The following is a 26,279-nucleotide window of genomic DNA, read 5'->3' as shown; positions in this document are numbered from 1 at the left end:
TTCACTCTCCTGAAACCCTTTCTTCTTAGCACCTTTCTCATTTCTTCCATGAGGTCCTTGCACAGGGCCTGGGGAGGAGGACCGCGTTTCACACCTTGGTCACATTCTGGGTCAGGCCTTGTTTGGGGGTCTCCGTGTTTCTCACCTAATCAGAACATCAGAGTTCTGCTAGGAAAGTGGTACCCCATGCCCGCTCGTTCATTCTCTAAGGCTCTTCTGAGAATGGGTGGGGGTAAGGAGGCAAAATGACAGACTCAGGGTTTGTAAGAGTGAAAGATGCACATTTAAAGGGAAAACAGTAATAGAAAGAGACAGAGGTGACCTGTGGGACCCAGTCCACATGTTTTCCTATTAGAGACAAATCTCAGCTTGAAGGTCCAGTTTAACAAGATCTCCGTGGTCCCTGTGAACACCAGCCTCCTGATCCTAATGGCTACTCGATGGCTTCGTCTTCCTTTTCATCTTTCTCCACTTTTTCGGAATTTTCTGTTATTTCCGGTTCTCTTATTTCTCCTGATTCTGTTTTCCCCAGTGCTTCTGACCCTCTTCTGCCGATTTCTGAAAGGGTCTTCTCTAGTCCTTCGGATTCCCTTCTGCTTGATTCTTCTGAGAGGTTTTGGTCCAGTTCTGAAGGCCTCCTGTAAATTTCTCTTCTTTCCCCTCTGTTCACTTCTGTTAGTTTCCTGCCTGCTTCTCCAGATTGTCCCTTGGCAACATCTCCTGGACCTCCCTCCATCGCAGCTGGTCCTTTACTCCTTGAGGGGCTGGCTTTTTCTACTTCTCCTCTCTGCCAATGTTCTTCTGGTCCACTAGCTGTGATCCCCAGGGTTTCCTTAGACAAGTCACCTTCGGTCTCTTTCTCACTCTCCATTTGCTCCCGCTCACACTGCTTCATCACCGTCTCGGGTTCATCTCTCATTCTCCTCATCGTTTCCTTCTCCTTTGCCATCACCGTTATACTATCCAAAGTAGTGGCATCTTCTGAAAAACAAGAGAAAGGAGGGAAGAAAGGTAGAAGTTTGTCCTTCTCCGGGCCTGGGGGAACCCCAGCCTGTGGGGGCCTATGCTTCTAAGAGACAGCACTCTTTTCCAAAATGAGAAAAGGGATCATCATTTACTGAGCGCCAGCTCTGCTCCTGGCATCATGTGAGCGGCATAGATTATACCGTTCGGTCATCAGAAAATTGCATAGTGGGGCTTCCCTGGTGGCGCAGTGGTTGAGAGTCCGCCTGCCGATGCAGGGGACGCGGGTTCGTGCCCCGGTCCGGGAGGATCCCACATGCCGCGGAGCGGCTGGGCCCGTGAGCCACGGCCGCTGAGCCTGTGCGTCCGGAGCCTGCGCTCCGCAACGGGAGAGGCCACAGCGGTGAGAGGCCCGCGTACCGCAAAAAAAAAAAAAAAAAAAAATTGCATAGTGTTACTGATTCGAGTTTGCAATCAAGGGACCTGAGATTGATAAAGGGAAAATCACAAACGATGGTTACATTGCAAATAAATAACTGGCAGAGCCAGGATTTGAACCCAGGACAGTCTGCCCCCAGACCACATTCTTTCTTTTTCCCTATGAGAACTAGCACAGGTGCTGGGAAAGGACGGAGGCTTCTCCTCCGGCATCCCCATTCTGCATTCCCCTTCGTCCCCGGGAAGCATATTCATCATTTGTTAGGAGGTTCCCCGTAAAAATGTGAGCAGATTGTGGTGGAAGTTCGGATGGAGAGCAATTTTACAACCCAAGGGATCTTTGCTCGTTGTTTTTACCAGCTACAGAGAAAAGTTACCAATCCCTTCCTGAGTCTCCTCCACATTCTCTTCCTGGAAGCCCTGGTTTCTAAGCCGCCTATAGGGGCTCTGGGTTCAGAGCAGGAAAGTGACGTGGTTTGGCCAAGACACATGCAATGCTGCCACCTGCTGTCCGGGAAGGGAAGTGCCCAGCAGCTGCCGCTGGCCTCAGGGCCTTCCAGAGGAGTTTTCAGGATGCCTTTCCCAGCACTCCGTCGGCCAAGGGAGGAGGATGCTTGGAGCATCTGCCATTTCCCTGCTGTACCCTTCACATTATTGCTTCTGTGGCTTCTGAGAGCAGTTCCAAGGGTGTGTGGAGGCAGAGGCAGATCCTCTCTGAGGGGATCTGGCCACCACGTGGCAGGTGCTGGATAATAAAAGGCTGTCATCTGGCTGCTCAGGTGCCCAGAAACCCCGTGCCCAAATTCCCGCTGCTGTACCTGGATCAGAGAGGGTTTCAGCCTCGGTGCCTGCAAGGGGCTCTGTCCCCCGAGGAGCCCGGAGCCCCGGCCCCAGCTCCCCTTTACTGCGATTTGGCTGGAGGGAGGGCCCCTCAGAGGGGCGGACAGAAACTGCAGAAGCATGGGAAAAGCATGGGTTCCGGAGGTAGGCTGCTGGAGACTGGAAACCGCTGTGGGACTTTAACCCCTCTGCCTCCATGTCCTCATCCGTAAAATCAAGCATGAAATACTTATTTCTTAGTGCTCTGGGAGGGATCAGATGAGTCGGCATGTATAAAGCTTAGACGAGTGCCTGGCACGCAGGAAGCACCGAGTGGAGGTCAGCTTCTCTTATCATCCCTGCCCCCTCTGGGGCCCGTCCTTGGTCCCTGTCGACTCCGTGGGGCCTGGAGTCCCAGCCACTTCCTCTTCCCTCACTCCTTTCATGGGAGCCAGTCAGACAGCCTAGAGCAAGCGGGGGATCAAAGGCCTCTCTACTCCCTGGAGCCCTCCGGAGAAAGAATGTGATAAGGGCTAGACCGGCCAGCAGGAGCACAGCCCTGCCACCTATGCACCTCAGCTGGCCCTCGGGTCCCCTGCGCTGCCCACTGCTGGCCCTGAAGAGCAGATGCCGGCAGCAGGGGAGCGTGTGGCTCTGAGTCAGACTGCTGTGTGACGTGGCTCCACTCAGGCTCCAGTGCCCCCAAAACAGCACCTACCTCCTAGGTGGGAAGGACCGAGGGAGATCCTTCTGTCTAATGCTTAACCCAGTGTCGGGCCAGCGATTAGAGCCCCCGCAGTGTAAGCTACTGTCATTCCACCTCTGTCTTTGCTCCTGCTGTTTCCCACCGGAAATGCCCTCAACCTTCCATCTCTATCTGGAAAATGCTTGGGCATCTTTTGGAGGCTGAAGCGGAAGATTCTCCCTCTTGGAAGCATTCCCTACCTCCCCACAGAACTGGGAGCGCCCCTGCCCGGGCTCTCACAGCACAGCACTGTCTCCCTGCACAGCAGGCTCCGGTGCAGGAGCCCTGGTCGCCGGCAACTCTAATTGCCTGGCTTTCCCACTGGGCTGTGGGCCTGGCTTTCCCACTGGGCTGTGGGCTCCTCCGGGGCAGGGACCGAGCTTCTGTCTCCTCCCAAATCTCACACCTTCCTGGCACGTGACAAGCGCTCAACAAAGAGTTGATGAATTGATTAAAGAAATACGGGAGTATATCTCATTGTAGATTTGATTTGCATTTCTCTAATGATGTTGAGCATTCATCTCACACCAGTCAGAATGGCCATCATCAAGAAATCTAGAAACAATAAATGCTGGAGAGGGTGTGGAGAAAAGGGAACACTCTTGCACTGCTGGTGGGAATGTGAATTGGTACAGCCACTATGGAGAACAGTATGGAGGTTCCTTAAAAAACTAAAAATAGAACTACCATATGATCCAGCAATCCCACTACTAGGCATATACCCTGAGAAAACCATAATTCAAAAAGAGACATGTACCAAAATGTTCATTGCAGCTCTATTCACAATAGCCCGGAGCTGGAAACAACCTAAGTGTCCATCATCGGATGAATGGATAAAGAAGATGTGGCACATATATACAATGGAATATTACTCAGCCATAAAAAGAAACGAAACTGAGCTATTTGTAATGAGGTGGATAGACCTAGAGTCTGTCATACAGAGTGAAGTAAGTCAGAAAGGGAAAGACAAATACCGTATGCTAACACATATATATGGAATATAAGAAAAAAAAATGTCATGAAGAACCTAGGGGTAAAACGGGAATAAAGACACAGACCTACTTGAGAATGGACTTGAGGATATGGGGAGGGGGAAGGGTAAGCTGTGACAAAGCGAAAGAGAGGCATGGACATATATACACTACCAAACGTAGGCTAGATAGACAGTGGGAAGCAGCCGCAGAGCACAGGGAGATCAGCTCGGTGCTTTGTGACTGCCTGGAGGGGAGGGATAGGGAGGGTGGGAGGGAGGGAGATGCATGAGGGAGGGGATGTGGGAACAGATGTATATGTATGACTGATTCACTTTGTTATAAAGCAGAAACTAATTAAAAAAAATGGAAAAAAAAAAAAAACTAAAGGCAAAATAAAATATATATAAGTACTGTACAAAAAAAAAAAAAAAAAAGAAATACGGGAGTACTGAAGAATCAGGGCCGACAGCCCGAGGTCTCCCTCTCCGGTCCCGAGGAAGGCTGGGGTTGGTGGCGGCACTGAAATCAGAATGCTCGGTGAGCAGTGCCAAGCCCCCGACCGAAGGAGCGGCAGGAAAGCGTGGCAAAGACTGCCAGAAGGAAAGCAGAGGGAGGGTTCTGAGGTTGCCGTCTTCGGGGCCCCAGTACTCACCTTTCTCCTTGTCTTCGAGTATCTCCCTGTAGTTGGTTTTCTTCAGCTCTTCAATGATGCCCTTGTTGGCATCGTCCAGGGCCTGTGGGTGGCAGAGGAGCTGGTGAGCTCCCGTGTGACCTGTCCTTGCCCCACCCAAGCCCCAGCGCCAGGAGGCAGGGCTGCGCAGAACCCTGCCCCCTCCCCTTTCCCCTGGCTCCTCTGACCCCTGCCCCCTCCCCTTTCCCCTGGCTCCTCTGACCCCTGCCCCCTCCCCTTTCCCCTGGCTCCTCTGACCCCTGCCCCCTCCCCTTTCCCCTGGCTCCTCTGAAGACTCCCGCCCTGAGGTTAGCGGATACTGTGCACTTGGAACGCCCCACACTAAGTGGTATGAGAGTGGCTGGCAGGCAACTCAGACTCATTTCCCTCGGGCTCAGGCCTGTTCTGGGGGGTTGCGTCTGTCTACTGAGTCCCACCTTTTAACCTAAAGCTTCTCTTGGCTTCAGCCAATGTAAAAGAGAAAAGGCAAGCCCTTCAGCCCTCAGCCAGGCAGCAAGCCACGGAGGGGACTCAGCCACACACTGTGGCTGGGGGCTGGCCTGCCTTCCGAGGGGCTTCCACGGTGTCTGCAGGACCCCCGGGGACCTGGAACTCAGCCCGTATGCATCTTGAGGGCAACCCTGCCCTCTTCGTCGCAGCCCTCCCCTTGACCTGCCCGGGGCGGAACACCACTAGACACTCAGGAAACGTCTGCGGGGCCTGGACTCTCTTGTGCAGTGTTGGTCTGCCCCCCTCGTATGCTTTCCTGCCTGGAGATGCCATTCCAGGGGGTGAAAGGTCAGGGGCCTGGTCCCATGACGAGCCACTTAGGGCCGTGGGTCCATTTGGCTTGACAGGCGCTTCTCTTTGCCTCCTACTTTCAAAACCTGCCCAGCCTCCAAGGCGACCTCAAACCCTCCTTGAGGGGAAAGGCCCAGCCCTGCCTACCCGCTGAGGCTCTCATGCTGAATCCCCTAGTCCCTGTTGCATGGGTCAGGAATGAGGGCGTTGTGTTCTAAGCTTCCTGTAGACACCACACTTCCTGAGGGCCGGGACCACGGTCGTCACCTTTGGTGCAGTGATGGGAAGACTTTAGATCTGCACCGTGTGGTACCAGAGGACTCACGTGGCTATTGAGCACTTGAAACATGGCTGGTGTGACTGAGGAACTGAACTGTAACTTTTACTTACTTTTAGTTCCTTTTCCTCTAAATGGCTGCAGGTGGCTAGCGGCTGCCTGACCAAGCAGCGCGAGTGAGGCAATCACACTGATTTCTTATTGACTCCTGGGGGTGGGTGGGGGTTTGGGGGGGCTGGTATTTTTCAAACTGCAAGTCCTAAAATCCGCTTAGGAGGGCTCAGCCAGCATTAAAGAAAAGGAATGAAAAGAAAATAGAATAGAGTAGGAAATATCAGTGTACATAGTAAAGGTAAATATGTTTTGTAAAACTTTCTATTTTTTGTCTGTTTTTTCAAATAAAAATATGTGTATTGAGGTGAATTCCCTGGCAGTCCAGTGGCTGGGACTCCAAGCTTTCACTGCCGAGGGTGCGGGTTCGATCCCTGGTCCGGGAACTAAGATCCTGCAAGCTGCGCTGCAAGGCGCGGCCCAAAATAAAAAGTTCACAGTATGGGTATTGGTTGGGTTGCTATATAAACTGATGGCAGTAACAAACAGCGGAAAGCCACGGCCCTACCCAGAATGTGCCCTGCAGTTGGGGGGTGATAAATATCTAGGGCTGAGGGCCCCTGGGCCCACCCAGCCCCAGAGCCGGCCCAGCGGGGGAGAGGCTCACGTTGATGATGGCCTGCTGTGCCTGGTTGTTATGGACGAGCTTCGCTCTCTCCAGGGCCTTCTCAAAGTTGTTCACTGCCGACTCGAAGTCTCTCAGCTTCACTGAAGAGCACGAGGGAGACAGGAAGATTGTGACATTGTGTGCTGCACGATACGGCTGCCCTGCAGCCCAGGCGGGCAGCATCTGGGCCTCCCAGCACCACCCTTTCCAGACATTCCTGGGTCCTCACCACTAAGGACCAGAACCTGAGAAGCTGAGCCTTGGATTTCAGGTGCAAAGAGTCAGTGAGGGAAGGGGTCTGTGCCCACATCATGCGTCTCCAGGGGGACAACTCTATCTTGCCCCATCTCTAGATTGTTCCAGAAAAGGAGATTTTTTTTTTTTTTTTAATGTTCACTCAAATTTGTTAAGAACACTGTGGAGACCAAACACATCTGGATGGGCTGGCTGTGACTCGTGGGCCAGCGGCTGGGACATCAATGCCCACGCTGGTACAATCCGAACCCAGAGAGGAGGCAGCTCCCCCGAGCTCACTCACTGGACAGGTTACTGCTGGGCCAGGGACAATGGCCTATGGACTGACTGACTGCCCTTGAAAAGAGGTTAATTTCAGGAAGGAAGGAGAAAAGTGCTCACCTGCCAGGGTCTGGGAACACCACACTCCACTTTCTTTACACACCACTGCTTCCTCTTATAACTGAGTACCCCAAGATCCAACCCCCACCACGATGAACTGCTTTGGGATCCCCAGGGAAAGGAGGGCCTTGTGTCCATAAGTCAAACTGCAAAAGGCATTATATCCGAAAAGCAATTCTAATAGAGTTCTGAAAGTCTGTGGAGTCACAGTGAACGAGGTCAATACACATTTCTTTTTCAAATACACATTTGAAAAGAAGGAAAGTCACTGTAATCCCTCAGAGACCACCCTGAATAAATGTCAATGTCATTGGGACACCGTAGGTCGGAAGAGGAGTCATAACACTTACGGGAGTGAAGCAGTAAAGGCCATTCCTTTTAACTGAATCTATAACCTGAAGTTATCTTCATTCTGGGAGCCCCTTTCCTCTTCTTTTCCCCCCTGTGTATCCACAAATCTACACATTTATATTTACATTTTCGTTGAGCCACAAATCGACTTTTCTAAGGACTGTAATTGTTTCTCATCTGTGTTAGAAACACTTATGGGAAGCTGATGAGAGGGCAGGAAGGAAGAAATGAGTATTTCTGGAGTGCTTGCTATATGCTAGTTCTTGTTCTAAGTGCTTACACGCTTAGGCATTACCTTATTTCTTCACACCAACCCTCTAGGTACATACTATTGATATAATTATCCCTATTTACAGAGGACGAAACTGAGGCACAGAGTGGCACTTGCCAGGAGGGCCCAGAGCCCAAGATCTGCCCGCTCGGCTGTGTTGCCTCTACAGCCCAGTGGCTCTCGGGCTGCTGCACTTGATTGGATTTTTCCACCCTAGAGTGGGGAAACTGAGACCGGCAGTGAGTGGCCTGTTTCTCCAAAGGCCCTCAGGGCCTAATAAGACCTCCCAGTGGTTAGGACTGGGCGCTTTCACAGCTGGGGTCTGGGTTCAATCCCTGGTTGCGGAACTAGGATCGCGCAAGCCCTGCTGCACAGCCAAAGAAGGAAAAGTCCTCACGGGAACAGGGGAGAGTTCTAGGAAAGGCCACAGTAATCATGTCTTCACCAGTTTACAGTTTTCAAGTGGTTTTCTCTATGTTTTTAGGAAAGAATCTACAATATGTAACGAGGCCCATGAGGCCCTGTGGATCTGGCCCCTTACCAGCCTCCTCTCTCCAGACTTTCCTGGCCCCCAGGAGCTTGACACTGGTCTCCTTCAGTTTCTTAAACCAGCCAAACTCCTGCCCACCTCCCTAAATGTGGTCCCTTTGGCTGAAAAGTTCTGTCTTCAGGTCTTGGAACAGCTGGTGCCTTTGCATTCTTAATGTTTGTGCTTAAAAGTTACTCCTCAGGCATGGAGGCAGGAAATAGTTACCAGTTTTGCTCCCTACTGTATGCCCAGCCTTGGTGCCTAGAAGATGCCAGGTAAGCATCTGTGATGTGAATAAGTGAATGTGTGATAAGGCCCCTGATCAGAGCACCTATCACACTTCCTCCTTCTCTGGGGTCAGCTGCATGCCCGGAGCAGGGCAGCTCAGCACAGTGATTAGGAGCCCGAGCTCCCCTGCTTACTTATTACTGTAAGCTGTTTTTTGTGGGTTTTTTTGCGGTACGCAGGCCTCTCACTATTGTGGCCTCTCCCGTTGTGGAGCACAGGCTCCGGACGCGCAGGCTCAGCGGCCATGGCTCACGGGCCCAGCCGCTCCGCGGCATGTGGGATCTTCCCGGACCGGGGCATGAACCCATGTCCCCTGCATTGGCAGGCGGACTCTCAACCACTGCGCCACCAGGGAAGCCCAAGCTATTTGTTTTTAAAGTTCATATTATGAAATATTTCAAATATACAGAAAAGTTGAAGGAATAGTATCATGAGCCCCCATTACTCATCACCCAGCTTCAAATATCATGTGATATCACTTATATGTGGAAGCTTAAAAAATGATACACATAAACTTATTTACAAAACAGAAACTAACTCACAGACTTAGAAAACAAACTTACCAAAGGGGAAAGGTTGGGGGGAGAGATAAATTAGGATAAATTAGGAGGTTGGGATTAACATACACACACTACTACATATAAAATAGATAAGCAACAAGGATCTACTGCGCAGCACAGGAGACTCTCCTCAGTACTCTGTCATAACCTATATGGGAAAAGAATCTGAAAAAAGAATAGACCTATGTATATGTGTAACGAAGTCACTTTGCTGTACACCTGAAACTAACACAATATTGTAAATCAACTATACTCCAATATAAAATTTAAAAATTTTTAAAAATACCAAAATATCACCAATCTTGTTTCATCTGTTCCTCCTCACCCCTGCCCCTTGCTGTTTTTTAACAACTTTACTGAGATGTAATTCACTTAGTATAAAATGCACCTGTTCGTAAGTATACAGTTCAATGATTTGGGGTAAATTTATAGGCTTGTGCAGTGATCAGCACAACCCAGTTTTAAAACTTTTCCATCACCCTAAAAAGTTCCCTCACGTGACCTGGGGCAATCTGCTGAACCACGCAGAGTCTCCGGTTCCCCAACTGTAAGAGGAGGACAGGGCTTCCCTGGTGGCGCAGTGGTTGAGAGTCCGTCTGCCGATGCAGGGGACACAGGTTCGTGCCCCGGTCCGGGAAGATCCCACATGCCGCGGAGCGGCTGGGCCCGTGAGCCATGGCCGCTGAGCCTGCGTGTCCGGAGCCTGTGCTCCTCAACGGGAGAGGCCACAACAGTGAGAGGCCCGCGTACCGCGAAAAAAAAAAAAAAAAAAAGAGGAGGACAATAATGCCTCCATCACTGGCTTGCACAGTGATTAGGTACAAGAAGGCACATGTAAAGGCTACCGAGGCAAGAGGAGTGGAGCTGTTTTGATGACAACATGACACTGTGCTGGTCTGCAGATGAGCTCCTCAAGGGCAGGGCAGTTCTCAGGGGCCCCCAAGCCCTAACTGAGCTTAGCTTAAAGTAGGCACTACATACGCTGGTCAAAATGCAGGGGTTTATCCCCACTCTCAGAATCAGAAGTCTCAGCGCAGGGATACACTGGGATGGTAAGTTCAGGCCACAGAATTCCTGGCCCTGACATGGGAAAGGTAGGGTGGTCCTCATGGGGCCCATACCTTGTGCCTGTGCCACCAGAACACTGGCGTTCAGCTGCCACTCGATGTCCCCTTCTTCCTCGGCGCACTGCAGGGACTTCTCACCGTAATTCTGGGCCTGCCAGGCCTGGTCCAGCTCCAAGTAGCAGCGGCCAATCTCGTGGAACAGCCAAGTCTTCTCCAGGGTGCTTTTGGCCAGAGGGATCTTCTCCTCCCATCTGGGGACACAAGAACCAGGGTCAGCTCCTTCCGCTCAGGCCCTGCACTCGGCCATAGGAGGCCGGGCTTCCTACTGGTGGCAGAAGAAAAACTGTTCTCCAACTACCAGTCCTTTTAGAGACAGGGGTGGAGCTAACAAGCATTAACATATTTTTAAACTACCAAAGCTATTTTGGTACATCCAAAGAGATGGACCGAATTCTCTTTGGACTGGCTTTGATGATACAAGAGTTGAAAATAATGTTTGTAAAACAGCATTTGAAATAACATAATAACATTTAAGAATATTATTAAGCACATGTAAGAGAAAATCAACACAGAAAAAAGATTGGAATGAAAAAACAAAATATCAATAAAAGTAAGAGCAGGATTAGAATTAGTACTTGTCTTTGGGTGGTGGGACTGAAGACTTTTCCTTTTACTTTTCTATATTTTCCAAATTAATATTTTAACATTAAGCACATTTGCTATAAAACGTTTTATTATAAAAAGATACAGGGATTGGTTCAAGATGGCGGAGTAGAAGGACGTGCTCTCACTCCCTCTTGCAAGAACACCAGAATCACAACTAACTGCTGAACAGTCATCGACAGAAAGACACTGGAACTCACCAAAAAAGATACCCCACATCCAAAGACAAAGGAGAAGCCACAGTGAGACGGTAGGAGGGGTGCAATCACAATAAAATCAAATCCCATAACTGCTGGGTGGGTGACTCACAGACTGGAGAACACTTATACCCCAGAAGTCCATCCACTGGAGTGAAGGTTCTGAGCCCCACGTCAGGCTTCCCAACCTGGGGGTCCAGCAATGGGAGGAGGAATTCCTAGAGAATCAGACTTTGAAGGCTAGTGGGATTTGATTGCAGGACTTAGACAGGACTCGGGTAAACAGAGACTCCACTCTTGGAGGGAACACACAAAATAGTGTGCGCATCGGGACCCAGGGGAAGGAGCAGTGACCCCACAGAGACTGAACCAGGCCTACCTGCTAGTGTTGGAGGGTCTCCTGCAGAGGCAGGGGGTGGTTCTGTCTCACTGTGAGGACAAGGACACTGGCAGCAGAAGTTCTGGGAAGTACTCCTTGGCATGAGCCCTCCCAGAGTCTGCCATTAGCCCCACCAAAGAGCCAGGTAGACTCCAGTGTTGGGTTGCCTCAGGCCAAAAAACAAACAGGGAGGGGACCCAGCCCCACCCATCAGCAGACAAGTGGATTAAAGTTTTACTGAGCTCTGCCCACCAGAGCAACAGCCAGATCTACCCACCACCAGTCCCTCCCATCAGAAAACTTGCACAAGCCTCTTAGATAGCCTCATCCACCAGAGGGCAGACAGCAGAAGCAAGCACAATCCTGCAGCCTGTGGAACAAAAACACATTGACAGAAAGATAGACAAGATGAAAAGGCAGAGGGCTGTGTACCAGATGAAGGAACAAGATAAAACCCCAGAAAAAAAACTAAATGAAGTGGAGATAGGCAACCTTCCAGAAAAAGAATTCAGAATAATGATAGTGAAGATGATCCAGGACCCTGGAAAAAGAATGGAGGCAAAGACTGAGAAGATGCAAGAAATGTTTAACAAAGACCTAGAAGAATTAAAGAACAAACAAACAGAGATGAACAATACAATAACTGAAATGAAAAATACACCAGAAGGAATCAATAGCAGAATACCTGAGGCAGAAGAACGGATAAGTGACCTGGAAGACAGAATGGTGGAATTCACTGCTGCAGAACAGAATAAAGAAAAAAGAATGAAAAGAAATGAAGACAGCCTAAGAGACCTCTGGGACAACATTAAACACAACAGCATTCACATTATAGGGGTCCCAGAAGGAGAAGAGAGAGAGAAAGGACCTAAGAAAATATTTGAAGAGATTATAGTCTAGTCGAAAACTTCCCTAACATGGGAAAGGAAATAGCCACCCAAGTCCAGGAAGCACAGAGAGTCCCATACAGGATAAACCCAAGGAGAAGCACGCTGAGACACATAGTCATCAAACTGGCAAAAATTAAAGACAAAGAAAAATTATTGAAAGCAGCAAGGAAAAAACGACAAATAACATACAAGGGAACTCCCATAAGGTTAACAGCTGATTTCTCAGCAGAAACTCTACAAAGCCAGAAGGGAGTGGCATGATATACTTAAAGTGATGAAAGGGAAGAACCTACAACCAAGATTACTCTACCCAGCAAGGATCTCATTCAGATTCGATGGAGAAATCAAAAGCTTTACAGACAAGCAAAAGCTAAGAGAATTCAGCACCACCGAACCAGCTCTACAACAAATGCTAAAGGAACTTCTCTGAGTGGGAAACACAAGAGAAGAAAAGGACCTACAAAAACAAACCCAAAACAATTAAGAAAATAGTAATAGGAACATACATATTGATAATTACCTTAAACGTGAATGGATTAAATGCTCCAACCAAAAGACACAGGCTTACTGAATGGATACAAAAACAAGACCCATATATATGCTGTCTACGAGAGAACCACTTCAGACTTAGGGACACATACAGATGGAAAAAGATATTCCATGCAAATGGAAATCAAAAATCAAAAATCAAAAGAAAGCTGGAGTAGCAATACTCATATCAGATAAAATAGACTTTAAAATAAAGAATGTTACAAGAGGCAAGGAAGGACACTATTTAATGATCAAGGGATCAATCCAAGAAGAAGATATAACAATTATAAATACATATGCACCCAACATAGGAGCACCTCAGTACATAAGGCAACTGCTAACAGCTATAAAAGAGGAAATGGACAGTAACACAATAATAGTGGGGGACTTTAACACCTCACTTACACCAATGGACAGATCATCCAAACAGAAAAGTAATAAGGAAACACAAGCATTAAATGACACAATAGACCAGATAGATTTAATTGATATTTATAGGACATGCCATCCAAAAACAGCAGATTACACTTTCTTCTCAAGTGTGCACGGAACATTCTCCAGGATAGATCACATCTTGGGTCACAAATCAAGCCTCAGTAAATTTAAGAAAATTGAAATCATATCAAGCATCTTTTCTGACCACAACGCTACGAGATTAGAAATCAATTACAGGGAAAAAAATGTAAAAAACACAAACACATGGAGGCTAAACAATACGTTACTAAGTAAACAAGAGATCACTGAAGAAATCAAAGAGGAAATCAAAAAATACCTAGAGACAAATGACAATGAAAACATGATGATCCAAAACCTATGGGATGTGGCAAAAGCAGTTCTAAGAGGGAAGTTTATAGCTATACAAGCCTACCTCAAGAAACAAGAAAAATCTCAAATAAACAATCTAACCTTAGACCTAAAGGAACTAGAGAAAGAAGAACACGCAAAACCCAAAGTTAGCAGAAGGAAGGAAATCATAAAGATCAGAGCAGAAATAAATGAAATAGAAACAAAGAAAACAATAGCAAAGATCAATAAAACTAAAAGCTGGTTCTTTGAGAAGATAAACAAAATGGATAAACCATTAGCTAGACTCATCAAGAAAAAGAGGGAGAGGACTCAAATCAATAAAATTAGAAGTGAAAAAGGAGAAGTTACAACAGACACCGCAGAAATACAAAGCATCCTAAGAGACTACTACAAGCAACTCTATGCCAATAAAATGGACAACCTGGAAGAAATGGACAAATTCTTAGAAAAGCACAACAAGTGGGTAGGTGAACACTCACAGGCCTCTGTCTTTTGGCACCTAGACACCAGGGGCCATTGGGGAAACCATATGACGTGGAACAGAAGGCTCTGGTGATCAAGTCTTTTCCAGTCAAGCAACGAAGGCCTGAAGGACAATTTCTCACTGTGTGGTCAAGCCCGCCCTCGAGTCTCCCTGGGGTTGAGTCACCCCACTGGAGCAGGTCACCAGCCCCAGGTCTGGACATCAAAAGTCCAGCAGTTAAGCCCTTTGGAGAGCTCAGACTCCATTCCCAGTGACCCCACGTGACTGCACAGAGTGACAGAATAATCTCTGAAGAGCTCCCAGAAGTCAGTGGTCCACCTGGTCCTGAACTTGCCCAAAGTAAGGGTCACCTGGAGTCCTTGTTAAAGTCAGATTCCTGAGCTCTAACCCAGACCTGTAGAATGAGAATTTCCAGGAGAGAGGCCCAGTAATTCATACGCTTAACAAGTGTCCTCGGTGACTCTTGTCACTGGGAAATTTGGAGAAAATGATGATTCTATTCTATTAATTAATTTAACTGATGAGCCACAGAGTTTACAAAGTGGCTTGCCCCTGGTCACTCAGCACAGCCAGTAGCCAAACTCGGGCCTTCTGATGCCTCTTTGCCTGACATCCTGCCCCAGTCTGGGAGTCCAGTGGGAGGGTGGGATGTCCTGGCCCCAGAGTAGGGAGGGGACAGTCCCGGGTCACTCACGTGTCAATGGCTTGCTGGAATTTCCCAACTCTGGCAAAAACCCTGCCAATGTTGTCCAGGGCCCTGGACTTGGCATCAGGAAGATCACTGTGGGGAAGAAGCAAGACAAGGCCATTCTAGGCACTGCAGAAACTGGAAAGAAGTCAAAGATGGGCCAGTTGGAGGGACGATGCCCAGGCTGGCAAGGCTGCGGTACCCAGGCCCTCTTGAGCCCTGTGGCCGGGAACGGACATTATCGGGACTTTTCCAGAGGGCAAACAGGCAACAGCTTGCAAAGATATCCCTTTGGTCCAGCAACTCCCCTTCTAGGAATTCACCTCCAGAATATAATGTGACAAGGACACTCAATAGAGTGTTGTTTGTAGTAATAAACAGTGGAAACAATCTGAATGCAATCAGTGCAATTTTTTGTGTATGAAAAAAACCCTGATATATTAAGTTTAAAAGTCAGATTATGGGAGCACATACAAAGTCTGTTGCCCCATTAGTGTTAAAAGTGAATGTGCGGGGCCTGAAGCAGAAGCTGTGCTCAAAGCTCTGACGATGGAGGAAGGGGCCACGAGCCCAGGAGTGCAATAACTGCAGCTCTAGAAGCTGGAAAAGGCAAGGAAACAGATTCTCCCCAGAGCCACTGGAAGGAGTGTGGCCCTACCAACACCTTGACTGTGGCCAGTGAAACTGCCTTCAGACAGCTAACCCCCAGAACTATAAGAGGATAAATGCGTTGTTTTAAACCACCAAAAAATAAGTAAATAAATTAAAAAGCGGGCATTTAAAAAAGAAATAGAGAACGTAAATCTAACTATTAACAGTGATTACCCAAGGGAAATGAGAGTATGAAGGAAACTTCTAATTTATCCATAGAATCTACATTTTTTTTTCAGTATTCACGTGTCATCAGAAAAGCGATGAATATATTTCCATAAATAGGGGTGGGGGAGGGATGGAGGGGGAGTTTGGGGTTAACAGATGGAACTATTATGTATAGAATGGATAAACAACAAGGTCCTACTGTATAGCACAGGGAACTATATTCAATATCCTGTGATAAATCAAGTGGAAAAGAATATGAAAAAAATGTATATATATCTATAACGGAATCACTTGGCTGTACAGCAGAAATTAACACAACATTGTAAATCAACTATACTTCAGTAAAAAAATTTATACCTTAAAAAAAAAGATATTTCGGGGCTTCCCTGGTGGCGCAGTGGTTGAGAGTCCGCCTGCCGATGCAGGGGACACGGGTTCGTTCGTGCCCCGGTCTGGGAGGATCCCACATGCCGCGGAGCGGCTGGGCCCGCCCGTGAGCCATGGCCGCTGGGCCTGCGCATCCAGAGCCTGTGCTCCGCAGCGGGAGAGGCCACAGCGGTGAGAGGCCCGCATACCACACACACACACAAAAAAGATATTTCCATAAAGAAAAGGCCATCACTCCCCCCTCCACTGGTTCTTTACTATTACCATATGAACATTCTGATCTGTTAAAAAATACCTCCTTCCCAACAAATAAACCAAGAAAGCCCTCCCCCAACCGCAGCCCCACCCCCAGCATCCCTCCCCGACTCCCTCCCTCCTCAGGCAAGCTCCCTTTCTTCCCTTCGCCCCTCAGCCCCTGGCCCACAGTGGCAGACTTCCTTGTCTTCCAGGAAGTCTGCTCTGATTTACTCTCCCCACCGTGGCCGCGCTGCCTTTTAAATGCAAACCTGACCAAGGCATCCCTCGACCCGCAGACATACCCACATCTGTCTGCGGTCTCACCGAAGCTGTGTGCGTGCTGGCAAAAGGGAACAGCCTCGGTGTCGGTCCGCAGGGATGCAGTTACCTACGCGCATACTGTGGGCGCTGAAATACCTTTCGATGAAGCCATTCGAAGAGTGAGACGTTCCCTTCCAAGGCACGTTCTTTTTTAAAAAACCGCAGAAGTGAGTCACTTCTGTTTTAAAAATCCTATGTATGTGTACACGTACATAAATATGTAGGTAAATACGTTGAAAAGGGGGCGGGGGACACATCTCAACGCGGCCCCAGGGAAGCGAGGGGAGCGTGGTGCTGGGGGTTGTGGGGAGACGTGAGCACCACACAGTTCTGGGTCGAGCACCAGGCCGCGGACCGGTGTGAAAACAAAGCCCTCCGCGGCCCTCACTACTTCCGGCCAGGTCCTCCCTCCTCTCGTCCTCCCACTCCCCACAAGTCTTGGCCCCCCTGCCCAGCCCACGAGCCGCCGTTCCCCCAGCCCTCCGCCCCTGCCCTGTCCCTCTGCCTAGGGAGCCACCCCCCTTGTCCTATCTTTTCCTTCCCTCCTCTCTGAGGCCCCCTCAGCTCCTCTCTCTCCGGCCTCTGGGCCATGTTTGCTGCTCTGATGTCAGCCTCCCCTTCCAGAGTGGGTGCTCTTTTCTGGTGTGAATAGACACGTTGAAATATGTTAATTTGTTCATAACAATAAGGTGTACTGTTATCTTGGACAGTAATGGAACTGAGAGAGCCTGCTATCAAGTCATCCACAGAGTAATCAGAGAAAGGAATTGAGGGCTGGGGTCACTGAAGAAGCTGCTCAGACAAGTCGGGATTTGAGCTGTGCCTGGAAGGATGGTGGGCTTTGGAGGTGGGGGCAGGGATGATCCACTGAGGACACCCGTAGGGCACACAGGTGAGACTCATGGGTGAGCCTGGAGGCCCGGGGACTTCCCTGGTGGTCCAGCGGGGAAGACTCCAGCGCTCCCAAGGCAGGGGACCTGGGTTCGATCCCTGGTCGGGGAACTGGATCCCGCAACTAAGACCCGGCGCAGCCAAGGGGAGAAAAAAAAAAAAAAGACTGGAGGCCCGTTTGTGGATGTTGCAAAGGAACTAAGCTTGTTTAAGGAACACCTCTGTTTGCTTAATCAGCCACTTAGCGCACATGCATCCCATGCCCATTACGTGGCAGATGCTGGGAAGAGAAAGGGAGTAGAAAAGTCCAAGGTCTACAGGGCAGGCGAGAAACGTATGGCGTGTGGAGAGGGAGCACGGAGGAGGGCGGCTAAGTCACTCTCGGGCGCATGGTGGGCTTTCCCCAAGAAAAAACCACTTCTTTACCATTTGAAGGATGGGGAGGAGGGAGCTGATGAAGAAAGGGCTGGCAAAAGAGAAGGCTGAACAGAAGCAGAGCTGAGAGGTGCTGGCCAGGGCTCAGGATGCCCAAGGGCCCCGAGAGAGCCTGGTCAACCGAGGTCAGGGCAAGTCAGGTCAGGGAGGACGGTCTGAGCTGAGCAGACCCGGGCGCTGGAACCGCCTCCCGACCACTGGCTTTGTTTTGCACAGAAGGGCCAGCTGGGTGGCAGGAAACCCAGGTCGGAGGAAACAGGCGAGAAGTGAGTAAGGTCTGGACTGAGCTGTGGGAGGGAAAGAGAGAAGGAAATGTTCTTTTTTTTTTAAATTAATTTATTTATTTTGGCTGCGTTGGGTCATTGCTGTGCGCGGGCTTTCTCTAGTTGCGGCGAGTGGGGGCTACTCTTCGTCATGGTGCACAGGCTTCTCATTGCCATGGCTTCTCTTGTTGCGGAGCATGGGCTCTAGGTGCACAGGCTTCAGTAGTTGCGGCATGTGGGCTCAGTAGTTGTGGCTTGCGGGCTCTAGAGCACAAGCTCAGTAGTTGTGGCGCACGGGCTTCGTTGCTCCACGGCATGTGGGATCTTCCTGGACCAGGGCACGAACCCGTGGCCCCTGCATTGGCAGGCAGATCCTTAACCACTGCACCACTAGGGAAGTCCAGGGAATGTTCTCTCGATGGCAGGAGGAGGCGTGGATGGGCCATGGCGGGCTGGCGTGAGCAGTGAGGGGAGGGAGGTGTCTGGGAAGCCACCTTGGCTGCTTCCTGGGGACTGAGTGGCCACCAGTGCCATCTTCATGGATAAGGGGCCCTGAAGCAAGAGATTTGGCAGGAAGATGAGGGGTTCCACTTTGGACATGTTACATTTGGGGCTCCTGTGGGACATCCAAGTGGAAATGCCTTGGACTCTGTTGCATATGCAGGTCCGGAGCTCAGAAGGGAGGCAAGACGTAAAGATTTATGTCTTTAGGGCACGGGAGAAAGTTGGATCCAAAGTACTGTATATACTTATTTAATCCTCAAAATCCCCATGAGTTGGTATTATTATGCCTTCATTAGAAATGAGGAAACTGAGAGGGTCAGCAACTGAATCAAATCCACACTGCTTCTAAGTGCCAAAGGCAGGAATGAAATTCAGGTCTGTCTCCAAAGCTGGTTGTTGTTTGCTTGTTTTCTACTCCTGGAATGGCCAACATGCAAGATTCCTGCTCGGCACGGGGAGGGCAGGTGAGAAATGAGCTGGGAACGGACGGACGGCTTCTAGGACTCGGATGAACAAGGGGGAGAACACAGGTGGCAGGCGTGTTCAGGAGATCCGGTTTGGCCCAGAAGGGTGGACTGACATTGGAGGGCCGTGCCGAAGTGGGTTCAGAGAGGGCCCTGAGTGCCAAGTGAAGGCATTTGCTTTTAACCTGCAGGCAGTGAGGGCCCAAGGCCTGTGTGTCAGCAGTGGAAGGACAGTCAACAGGTGAAGATCAGCATGTCTCTGGAGGTGACGTATGGGAGCAGCTCGAGGCAGGGAGAGGTGAGGGCTGACCTGAGAGGAAGTGGGAGGATGGGAGGGACTCCCCTGGTGGTCCAGTGGCTAAGACTCCATGCTCCCAATGCAGGGGGCCCAGGTTCGATCCCTGGTTGGGGAACTACATCCCACATGCCACAACTAAGAAGTCTGCGTGCCACAATAAGAGATCCTGCATGCTTCAACTAAGACCCAGTGCAGCCAAAATAAATAAATTAAATACGTTTTTAAAAAGTTAAAACAAAAATGGGAGGATGGGAGACAGAGAGGCTCAGAACTGTGGGGCAAGTAGAATCGGGCAAGAGAAGGTCACAAATGACTCCAGAGGTTAGAACCAGGGTGCCCAGAAAGCGATGGTACCCCTGAGAGGGGCCATCCAGTCTCGGGAAGAGGTGGTTCCCGAGAACCAACACAGGAGTCATCACGGATACGCAGCCCTGTTCTGAGATCTTCATGGAAACTTCTGCATGTCGCCCTCCCTTCTACCCTATCGGGTAAGGGCTACTGTTATGTCCATTTGACAGAGGAGACCCAGGCTCATGAGGTTAGTTAAGTGCCTGCCTAAGGCCCCACAGCTGGGAGGTACAACTTCGAAGCCTAAGCTTAGTCAGTGCCATGGTTTCCGAGGCCCTGCTTGATCCAACCCCTACCTGCTTGGTCCAGCCTCCTCTCGGCCTTAAGCTCCCTCTTGCCTACCTCTGGGCCCTCCCACAGGCCACGTGTGTCCCCAGCACCCAGTCAAGTCCTCCTGGAATACACTTTTCGTAGCACCGGGTCCTGTACTTTTTCCTTATGACACTTAGCACAGTTGCGATTTATTAGCTGTGTCACTTTTTGTTTTACCTCTGCGGGGAAATGAGCCTTGTGTCTGGTCACTGCTGTGTTCGCAATGCTAGCAACATCTGGCATGTCTGGAGTTGATGAATGCTTGTGGAGATGACATAAAAATATCCCTAAGAGCCAAACCACTGGGAGCTTTTTGGAGTCTGGGGCCACTACCTTCCTTTTGTGGCAAAAAAAAGCTGACAGTCTAGGTGTGCCCTTGTCCTGGGTAGGTGGCTCCTCCCTCTGGGGGAATCCACCTCAGGCACGCAGGGCAGAAAGTGGGAGCTCAGCCACCAGCAGCCCTGGCAAAAGGCCGAGACGTAGCCCCCGCCCCAGGCCTCGGCCGCTTGGCCTTCCAAGCCCTTGCAGGCACTCACTATTCCTTGGCGATCTCCAGGTCCTTCCTGTGGCTCTGCAGGGCTGCCGCCATCTGCCCCAGCTCCATCTGGGCGTTCCCTATGCAGCTGTGCAAGTTTCCGACCAGTTCGTCCTTGTTCGGCACCTCCTCTTTGTTCCATTCCAGAACCTTCTTCAGCACTTTCTCAGCTTTCTGAAGGCTGCCTTCAGCACTGCCGCTGGTCAGCACTGGGAAGGGAGAGAGGGGATATGGAGCGGGGAGCAGCCCCCCCCCCCGGCTGACAGGGGAGCCCACTTCCCCCTCCAGATTCCATCCACAGGCCAGCGAAGCCAGGGGCTCCGGCTGCCGTGAGGCTCTGTCCCCACCTGGCCACAGGCCCGCCCTTCTGAGAACACCACCCACACATGTCGATCTCCTCCAGGCTCTTGAGGACGTAGCGGGCCGCCTGTGAGGGCCGGCGTTTGCGGTGCTGCAGCCACTTCTCTTGCGTCAGTTTCCGGTCCCGCTCCCTGGCGTAGATGGGCTTCTGCTGCCCCCAAAAGTAACTGCGCCTGTCCAGGTAGTTGATGCCCGTCATGAGGAGGTCCTCCACGGTCAGGCCGTGCTTGATGGTGCCTCTGATCAGGTCTGTGGGCAAGGGTGTGGGGAGGCGTCTAAGGGGAGTCACCTCCTCTTGGCTAAGGGTCTCCCTGTGGGGACCTCTCCCTGGAATTGGGGGACAGTAATGAAAGTAAGAGCACATAGGTGGGAGAGTGGGTCTAACTGGGTGCAGACGAGGCCAGAGCCCCCCTTTTCAGGCACTCGCATGGCACAGGGCTTCGGGCATAGGCCCCTTACGGCAAGACATGAGGAGCCAGCAGAAGCAGCAGCTGGTGGATAGCTTTCTGAAAAGCTCCCAGCCCTCGGGGCTCCCTTATTTCAAGCTGTGTCCTCAGAGAAGACAAAGTAGAAATGCACAACCTGGTCCAGCTTGCCAGTGACAAGCGAGTCCCCAGGTGCCAAGTGTGCCTGTGCAAGCTGGGACTTGGAGGGGCATGCCCGAGCTCTGCCCACCTGCCTAACCAGAGATCAGAGCTGGGAGCAACGCTGCAAGGCCACTTGGGTAATGTTCCGGCCACCTCTTCCTTCCATGGAAGCTCCTCTGCAGGGAGGGAAGCATCCAGGCCTGTTACAGAGGAGTGGTGCCAGCTGTGAAGCTGCCCCTGAGACGCAACCTGCCGGGAATCCTACACAGGACCTTGGGAAGTCAGTTCTGGAAAAAGGCATTGGCTTTGAGGGTGATCCCTGCTCAGGCTCAGTAGCTAAAGGCAACACTCCCACCACCCATGTTTATACGAGACAGTCATATAATGAATGTCTAATGAGGAAGCAGGCTCCGTCCTATTTCCTCTCCCTGCCAGCACGGTGTGGTGGGAAGAGTGCTGCTCTGGAGGCTAGGAGGCCTGTGCTCTGCTGTCAACTCCACCACTAGCTTGCTTGCTCGTCACCTTGGACGAGTTACTCCCCATTCGGGGTCTCTCTGATAAAGGAGGGATGAGGTTTTAGGACATTACAGTTCCACGGTCCTAGGATTCCTCTTCTAGCACCTCCAAGCTGGACTGCTTTGCCCTCTACAGGGGATTGACCTGTACAGACTGAAGGCTCAGGGGATACCCCTTTGGGGACCGCAGTGGTAAATCTTCAGCGTTCCCTCCCAGGGTACCATAGCACTTAAGAGCCCTGGTTCAGAAACTGGACTTCTTGGATTCAAATCCGAGAGCCGTGTCACTGAGTTACTTAACCTCCCTACGCCTCAGTTTCCTCATCTGTAAAATGAGAATGGTAGCAAAACCTTTCCAGAGGAACGTGTCGGCAAATATCCTTTGAAAGGCTCTGCCTCTGGCTTATACGTTAAGCATCCACCCCAGATTTCCTTTGCCCCGAGTTCCCTGTTGCGAAAAAAGTGTCTGAAACCTTCATCCAACAGGAGCTTCTCCAGATACTCCCTGTCCACATAGAGCTCGCCCAGGAGCTGTCGGATGATCTTCTTGCTCTTGAGCGAGCCCTTCCGCTTGGACTCCCTCTTGGGATGGTGTACAAGCTGTCTCACGGGATGAGGCTTCTGCGGGGCTTGCATGCTCTGGGAACACGGAGCAATACCCAACAGAGCCTCAGAAAGGAGCCTGGAGCACCCAGCCAAGGTCCCCGGAGCCTGTGATCCCAGACCGTTCCCTCCAGGACCACCGTGGGCTGAGAACCATAGAGTGTGTCTGGTCCAGGAACAGCTACACTCCCAAAACCCCTCAGGAGCTGGGGCAGAATCTCATGACTGCCCACACTGGCCAGGAGCTCATCACTCCCAGGCACGAGGGCCATTAAGACTTGTTTTTTTTTACTGGAGTATAATTGCTGTACAGTGTTGTGTTAGTTTCTGCAGCACAGTGAAGTGAATCAGCTCTATGTATACCTATGTCCCCTCCCTCTTGGGCCTCCCTCCCAGCACTGCCCCCATCCCACCCCTCCAGGTCATCACAGAGCACCGAGCTGAACTTCCTGTGCTCCGCAGGCACGTGTGGCCTCTGCCTTCCTAAGGAGATGATGTCAGAGCAGCCAGGGCCCTTACCTGCACCTGCTGGCTTAAGAAGGACAGGTCCCCTTTGTTCTCCAGCTTAACAGAAGAAGGACCTGCAAGGACAAAAGCTGGGGCTCAGGTCGGCCGGGCCCCCAGGCACCATCTATCACATATTTTATGTGGAAATAGTTGCCTTTGGCAGGAGGATGGTGGAGGCTGGCTAGCAAGCAAATGGTTCAACACTCTCCTAGGAGCCAGGCAGCCCCCACTAGCCTAAGGCCACAGCAGGCCCTGGGCAGCAGGGGTGGTCTCCATTTCCACACTCTGCTGCCCACAGTGGCAAGCTCTCCACCCACCCCCACCCCCACTAAGCTGATGGGCAGAGCCAGCCCTTGGTGCGTATGAGGTAAGGGAGGAAGCCAGGGACCGGGGAAGGCTGGGCTCAGGACTTCATTCTACCCTATGACACCAGGCCAAAAAGAGGCCTACTCGTCTGTCTTGGGGTGAGAAAAATGGTGCTTCTCATCTGGCTTTGGAGAGAACCAGACACTGCAGTGCTCAGTACAGCGGATCGGGGACTGGTCTTCCCAGTGGACAGTTCCTAATCCTCAAGGAAATCATGAGCAGCCAGATCCAAGCTTGGGACTCCCTGTAGCCCTTCCGGTGGTGGCTGCTCACCCAGTGCACCTCGGGCCTTCCCCCAAACCTAAGGATTCCAAGAGCCTCCTGGATAAGGGCATAGGCCTCATGGTCACTCACTTCCCACTGAATTGTTGATGGCTTCCTGGGCTTTCTGAATTCCAACTTTGAATTCCCGATCGGGCCTCAGCTTGTAGCCTCGATGATAGAACACCAAGGCAAATTCAAAGTCTCCCATGGTGTACAGGGTCTCCGCCTTTTGTAAAATCCCCTGAAATGAGAGGAAGTCAAATCAAGGAGAGCAGACAAGGCCTTCTAGGACTCAGGTGTGGTGGAACAGAAGGGTCCCTGGGTTGAGGATAAATGTTGGGATACAGGGTCAGAGAGCCAGGCAAGTAACCTATGAAGGGAAACTCCAGGCAATAAACTCCAGGCAGTCTGGCTGGTTCTTCAACCAGTACTAATCAGAGGCTGCTGCAGGCGGTGGCAGGGTTGAAGAAAAAGTGAGTCCTCCCACCCTTACGGTCACCTTGCAGAAAGTCGGGTCACCCTGGAGTGAAGCCTCAGCATCTGCCAGGGATTTCTCCAGCTCTCCCATCTTGAGGAAGCATTTGGAGCGGGCAACCAAGCAGTTCTTATCTCCATTCTGAAGGTGAAGAGCCTGAGGAAGAAACCACTCAGATCAACAGGCATCAGGCAGGGCGAGGTAAGAAGCCTAAATGGACACAGCAGCCCAAACCCTCCTGCCAGAGTTTCAAGGGGACTCCACAGGCCAGCAAACAGGTCTTTGGATCTTTTCAGACTAAAAGCAGCACCACACTGATCTCTGCTCAGTCAACTAGGTTATCTGCATCTGGCTCATCTGGAACAAGGTAAAATCACAAGCTATTGTGGAAACCACTGGTTGAGATGTGAGAATATACTACCCTGTGGATATTCGGAATTTCTCTTAGTGTCTGGGATGCCTCCAGTCCACTCAGAATCATAGGGTGTTCGGTGCATAAAAATTCAACCATGAACCTGTAATGGCTGCACAACACATTCAAAATACTACTCGAAGGCTAAGCATTCTGAAGGCTAACAAAATGGATTTTAGACAATCTGCAACTTGGTTATCCATTCCACGAGCCCTCTCTTTTTACATAGCTTATTGAGAATGAATCACTATTTCAGGGGATTAAGATGAAAGTGCTGGGAAAATGGAAACTGTGATTTTGGCCCTAAAGTGGCAGCAGAATGCTTCCCCTACTCCCCATGTCCTCTCTTCTCCTGTTTAAGATCATTACCATAGTCTGCAGTGTACTGTCCTTCCTGAGGCATCAGACTGTGTACCCGCCCCTGTCTAAGACCTTCACACATTCCCAGGAAGAAGAAGTAGCTACTTTCTTTCCTAGAAAAGGCCACTTCTCACCTAAAGCTATAGGCCCTCGGGATGTTCTTTTCTCACTACCTGAGCTTCTCCAGGATGAAACAGGATCCAGAAAGAGGAGAATGCGCGGGGCAGGGCTCCTGAACTTAATTGTTGGCCCATCCGATCAATTATTTTTGGTTTTAGGATGTGGTTGGTGATCCAAAGGGCCAAAAGACTCTAGGTAGCAGTTGAGAAGCTTGACTTTAGGGGGAGCCTTAGGACTTGTTACAGGGCTATCCTACCACTCCATTTGTAACAAGCGGGCTATTTGTTATAAAAGAAACAGTCATAAAAACATACAAAAGCTTATTTGGGAGACAGTACAGTAGAGTATGGTGGTTAGCACCTCAGCACTGAAGTCTGAGTGCCTGAGTTTGAATCCTTCCTCTGCCACTCGTTAGTTCAGTGACCTTGGGTGTTACTCAACTTCTATATCAGTTTCCTCAACTACAAAATGGCGTAATAACAGCACCTCCCCCATAAGCTTGCTAAGTGGCTCATACTGCTAAGTGGCAGTATGCCTGGTATCCTAAAATAGCACTCAATCCCCTTAGGGTAGGGTGGAGCTATTTATACTACAATAAAGTTTTATGATGTTAGTTATTCACTGACCACCTTCCAGAAGCAACCGAGTGCCAGAGACTTCACTTCTGCAAGCAGCCTCCCAGCCAATCTCCCAGGCAGTTATGTATGGGAAAGGAGGCCAATCGCGAAACATTTGAGTAAAAAAGTAGGAGACGAGGTCACTGTTAACACAGAGGTTGGTTATTAACAACCAGGCAGAAAGCAAGTGGGAATTGGTAGAAAACGGCCAAACAGGGGCTTATCTGTGACAGATGTGCACCAATAAGTAACAGTGGAATAATGGAAACAATAGGGTGGTTCAGGAATCATCAGGACCTCAGTGATGGGTGGCTGATAGGTTCGGAGCGCGACTCACGTTGCTGAAGCTATGGGCGGCTTTAGCGAACTCCCCGCACAGATAGAGCCGCTCGCCCTCCGCCATGTAAGAGGGGAAGGTGCTTCGCAGGCCTTCAGTTTCTGGGTCCGCCATGGTGACGCAATTCGGAGACGATGAAGCGGAGAATGGGAGGAAAAGAAGCCTGAGAACGTCTGTCTGGCTTGTGGAAGCTCCG

The 26,279-nt window shown here is 50.4% G+C and overlaps 1 protein-coding gene across 2 annotated transcripts; it reads right to left on the bottom strand.

The window, feature by feature from the left end:
* Nucleotides 1-255: 255 nt before the first annotated feature.
* On the bottom strand, nucleotides 256-26,279 carry ODAD4 (outer dynein arm docking complex subunit 4). Of its 2 annotated transcripts, XM_060080997.1 has the most exons (12): nucleotides 26,084-26,279; nucleotides 24,262-24,393; nucleotides 23,853-24,003; nucleotides 23,145-23,206; nucleotides 22,496-22,661; nucleotides 20,945-21,169; nucleotides 20,562-20,769; nucleotides 14,753-14,839; nucleotides 10,162-10,358; nucleotides 6,406-6,506; nucleotides 4,592-4,673; nucleotides 256-981 (listed from the first exon to the last, which is right to left on the bottom strand). In XM_060080997.1, the coding sequence occupies exons 1-12, from the start codon at nucleotides 26,195-26,197 to the stop codon at nucleotides 434-436; spliced, it is 2,073 nt and encodes a 690-aa protein (XP_059936980.1). In that variant the 5' UTR covers nucleotides 26,198-26,279; the 3' UTR covers nucleotides 256-433. The 2 variants fall into 2 exon arrangements, 1 of the variants encoding a protein (XP_059936980.1); XR_009530366.1 differs by lacking the exon at nucleotides 6,406-6,506 and having other exon boundaries at nucleotides 897-981.

This window comes from Mesoplodon densirostris, chromosome 18 (assembly GCF_025265405.1).
Source record: "Mesoplodon densirostris isolate mMesDen1 chromosome 18, mMesDen1 primary haplotype, whole genome shotgun sequence".
NCBI lineage: Eukaryota > Metazoa > Chordata > Mammalia > Artiodactyla > Ziphiidae > Mesoplodon > Mesoplodon densirostris.
This window is presented reverse-complemented; position numbering and strand designations above follow the sequence as displayed.

Coding starts and splice junctions, on each gene's coding strand:
- ODAD4 (XM_060080997.1), bottom strand. CDS start 26,197: ATGGCGGACCCAGAAACTGAAGGCCTGCGAAGCACCTTCCCCTCTTAC. Junction 24,394..26,083: donor CCGCCCATAGCTTCAGCAAC/GTGAGTCGCGCT, acceptor TTTCTTCCTCAG/GCTCTTCACCTTCAGAATGG. Junction 20,770..20,944: donor CCTGGAGGAGATCGACATGT/GTGGGTGGTGTT, acceptor CTCCCTTCCCAG/TGCTGACCAGCGGCAGTGCT.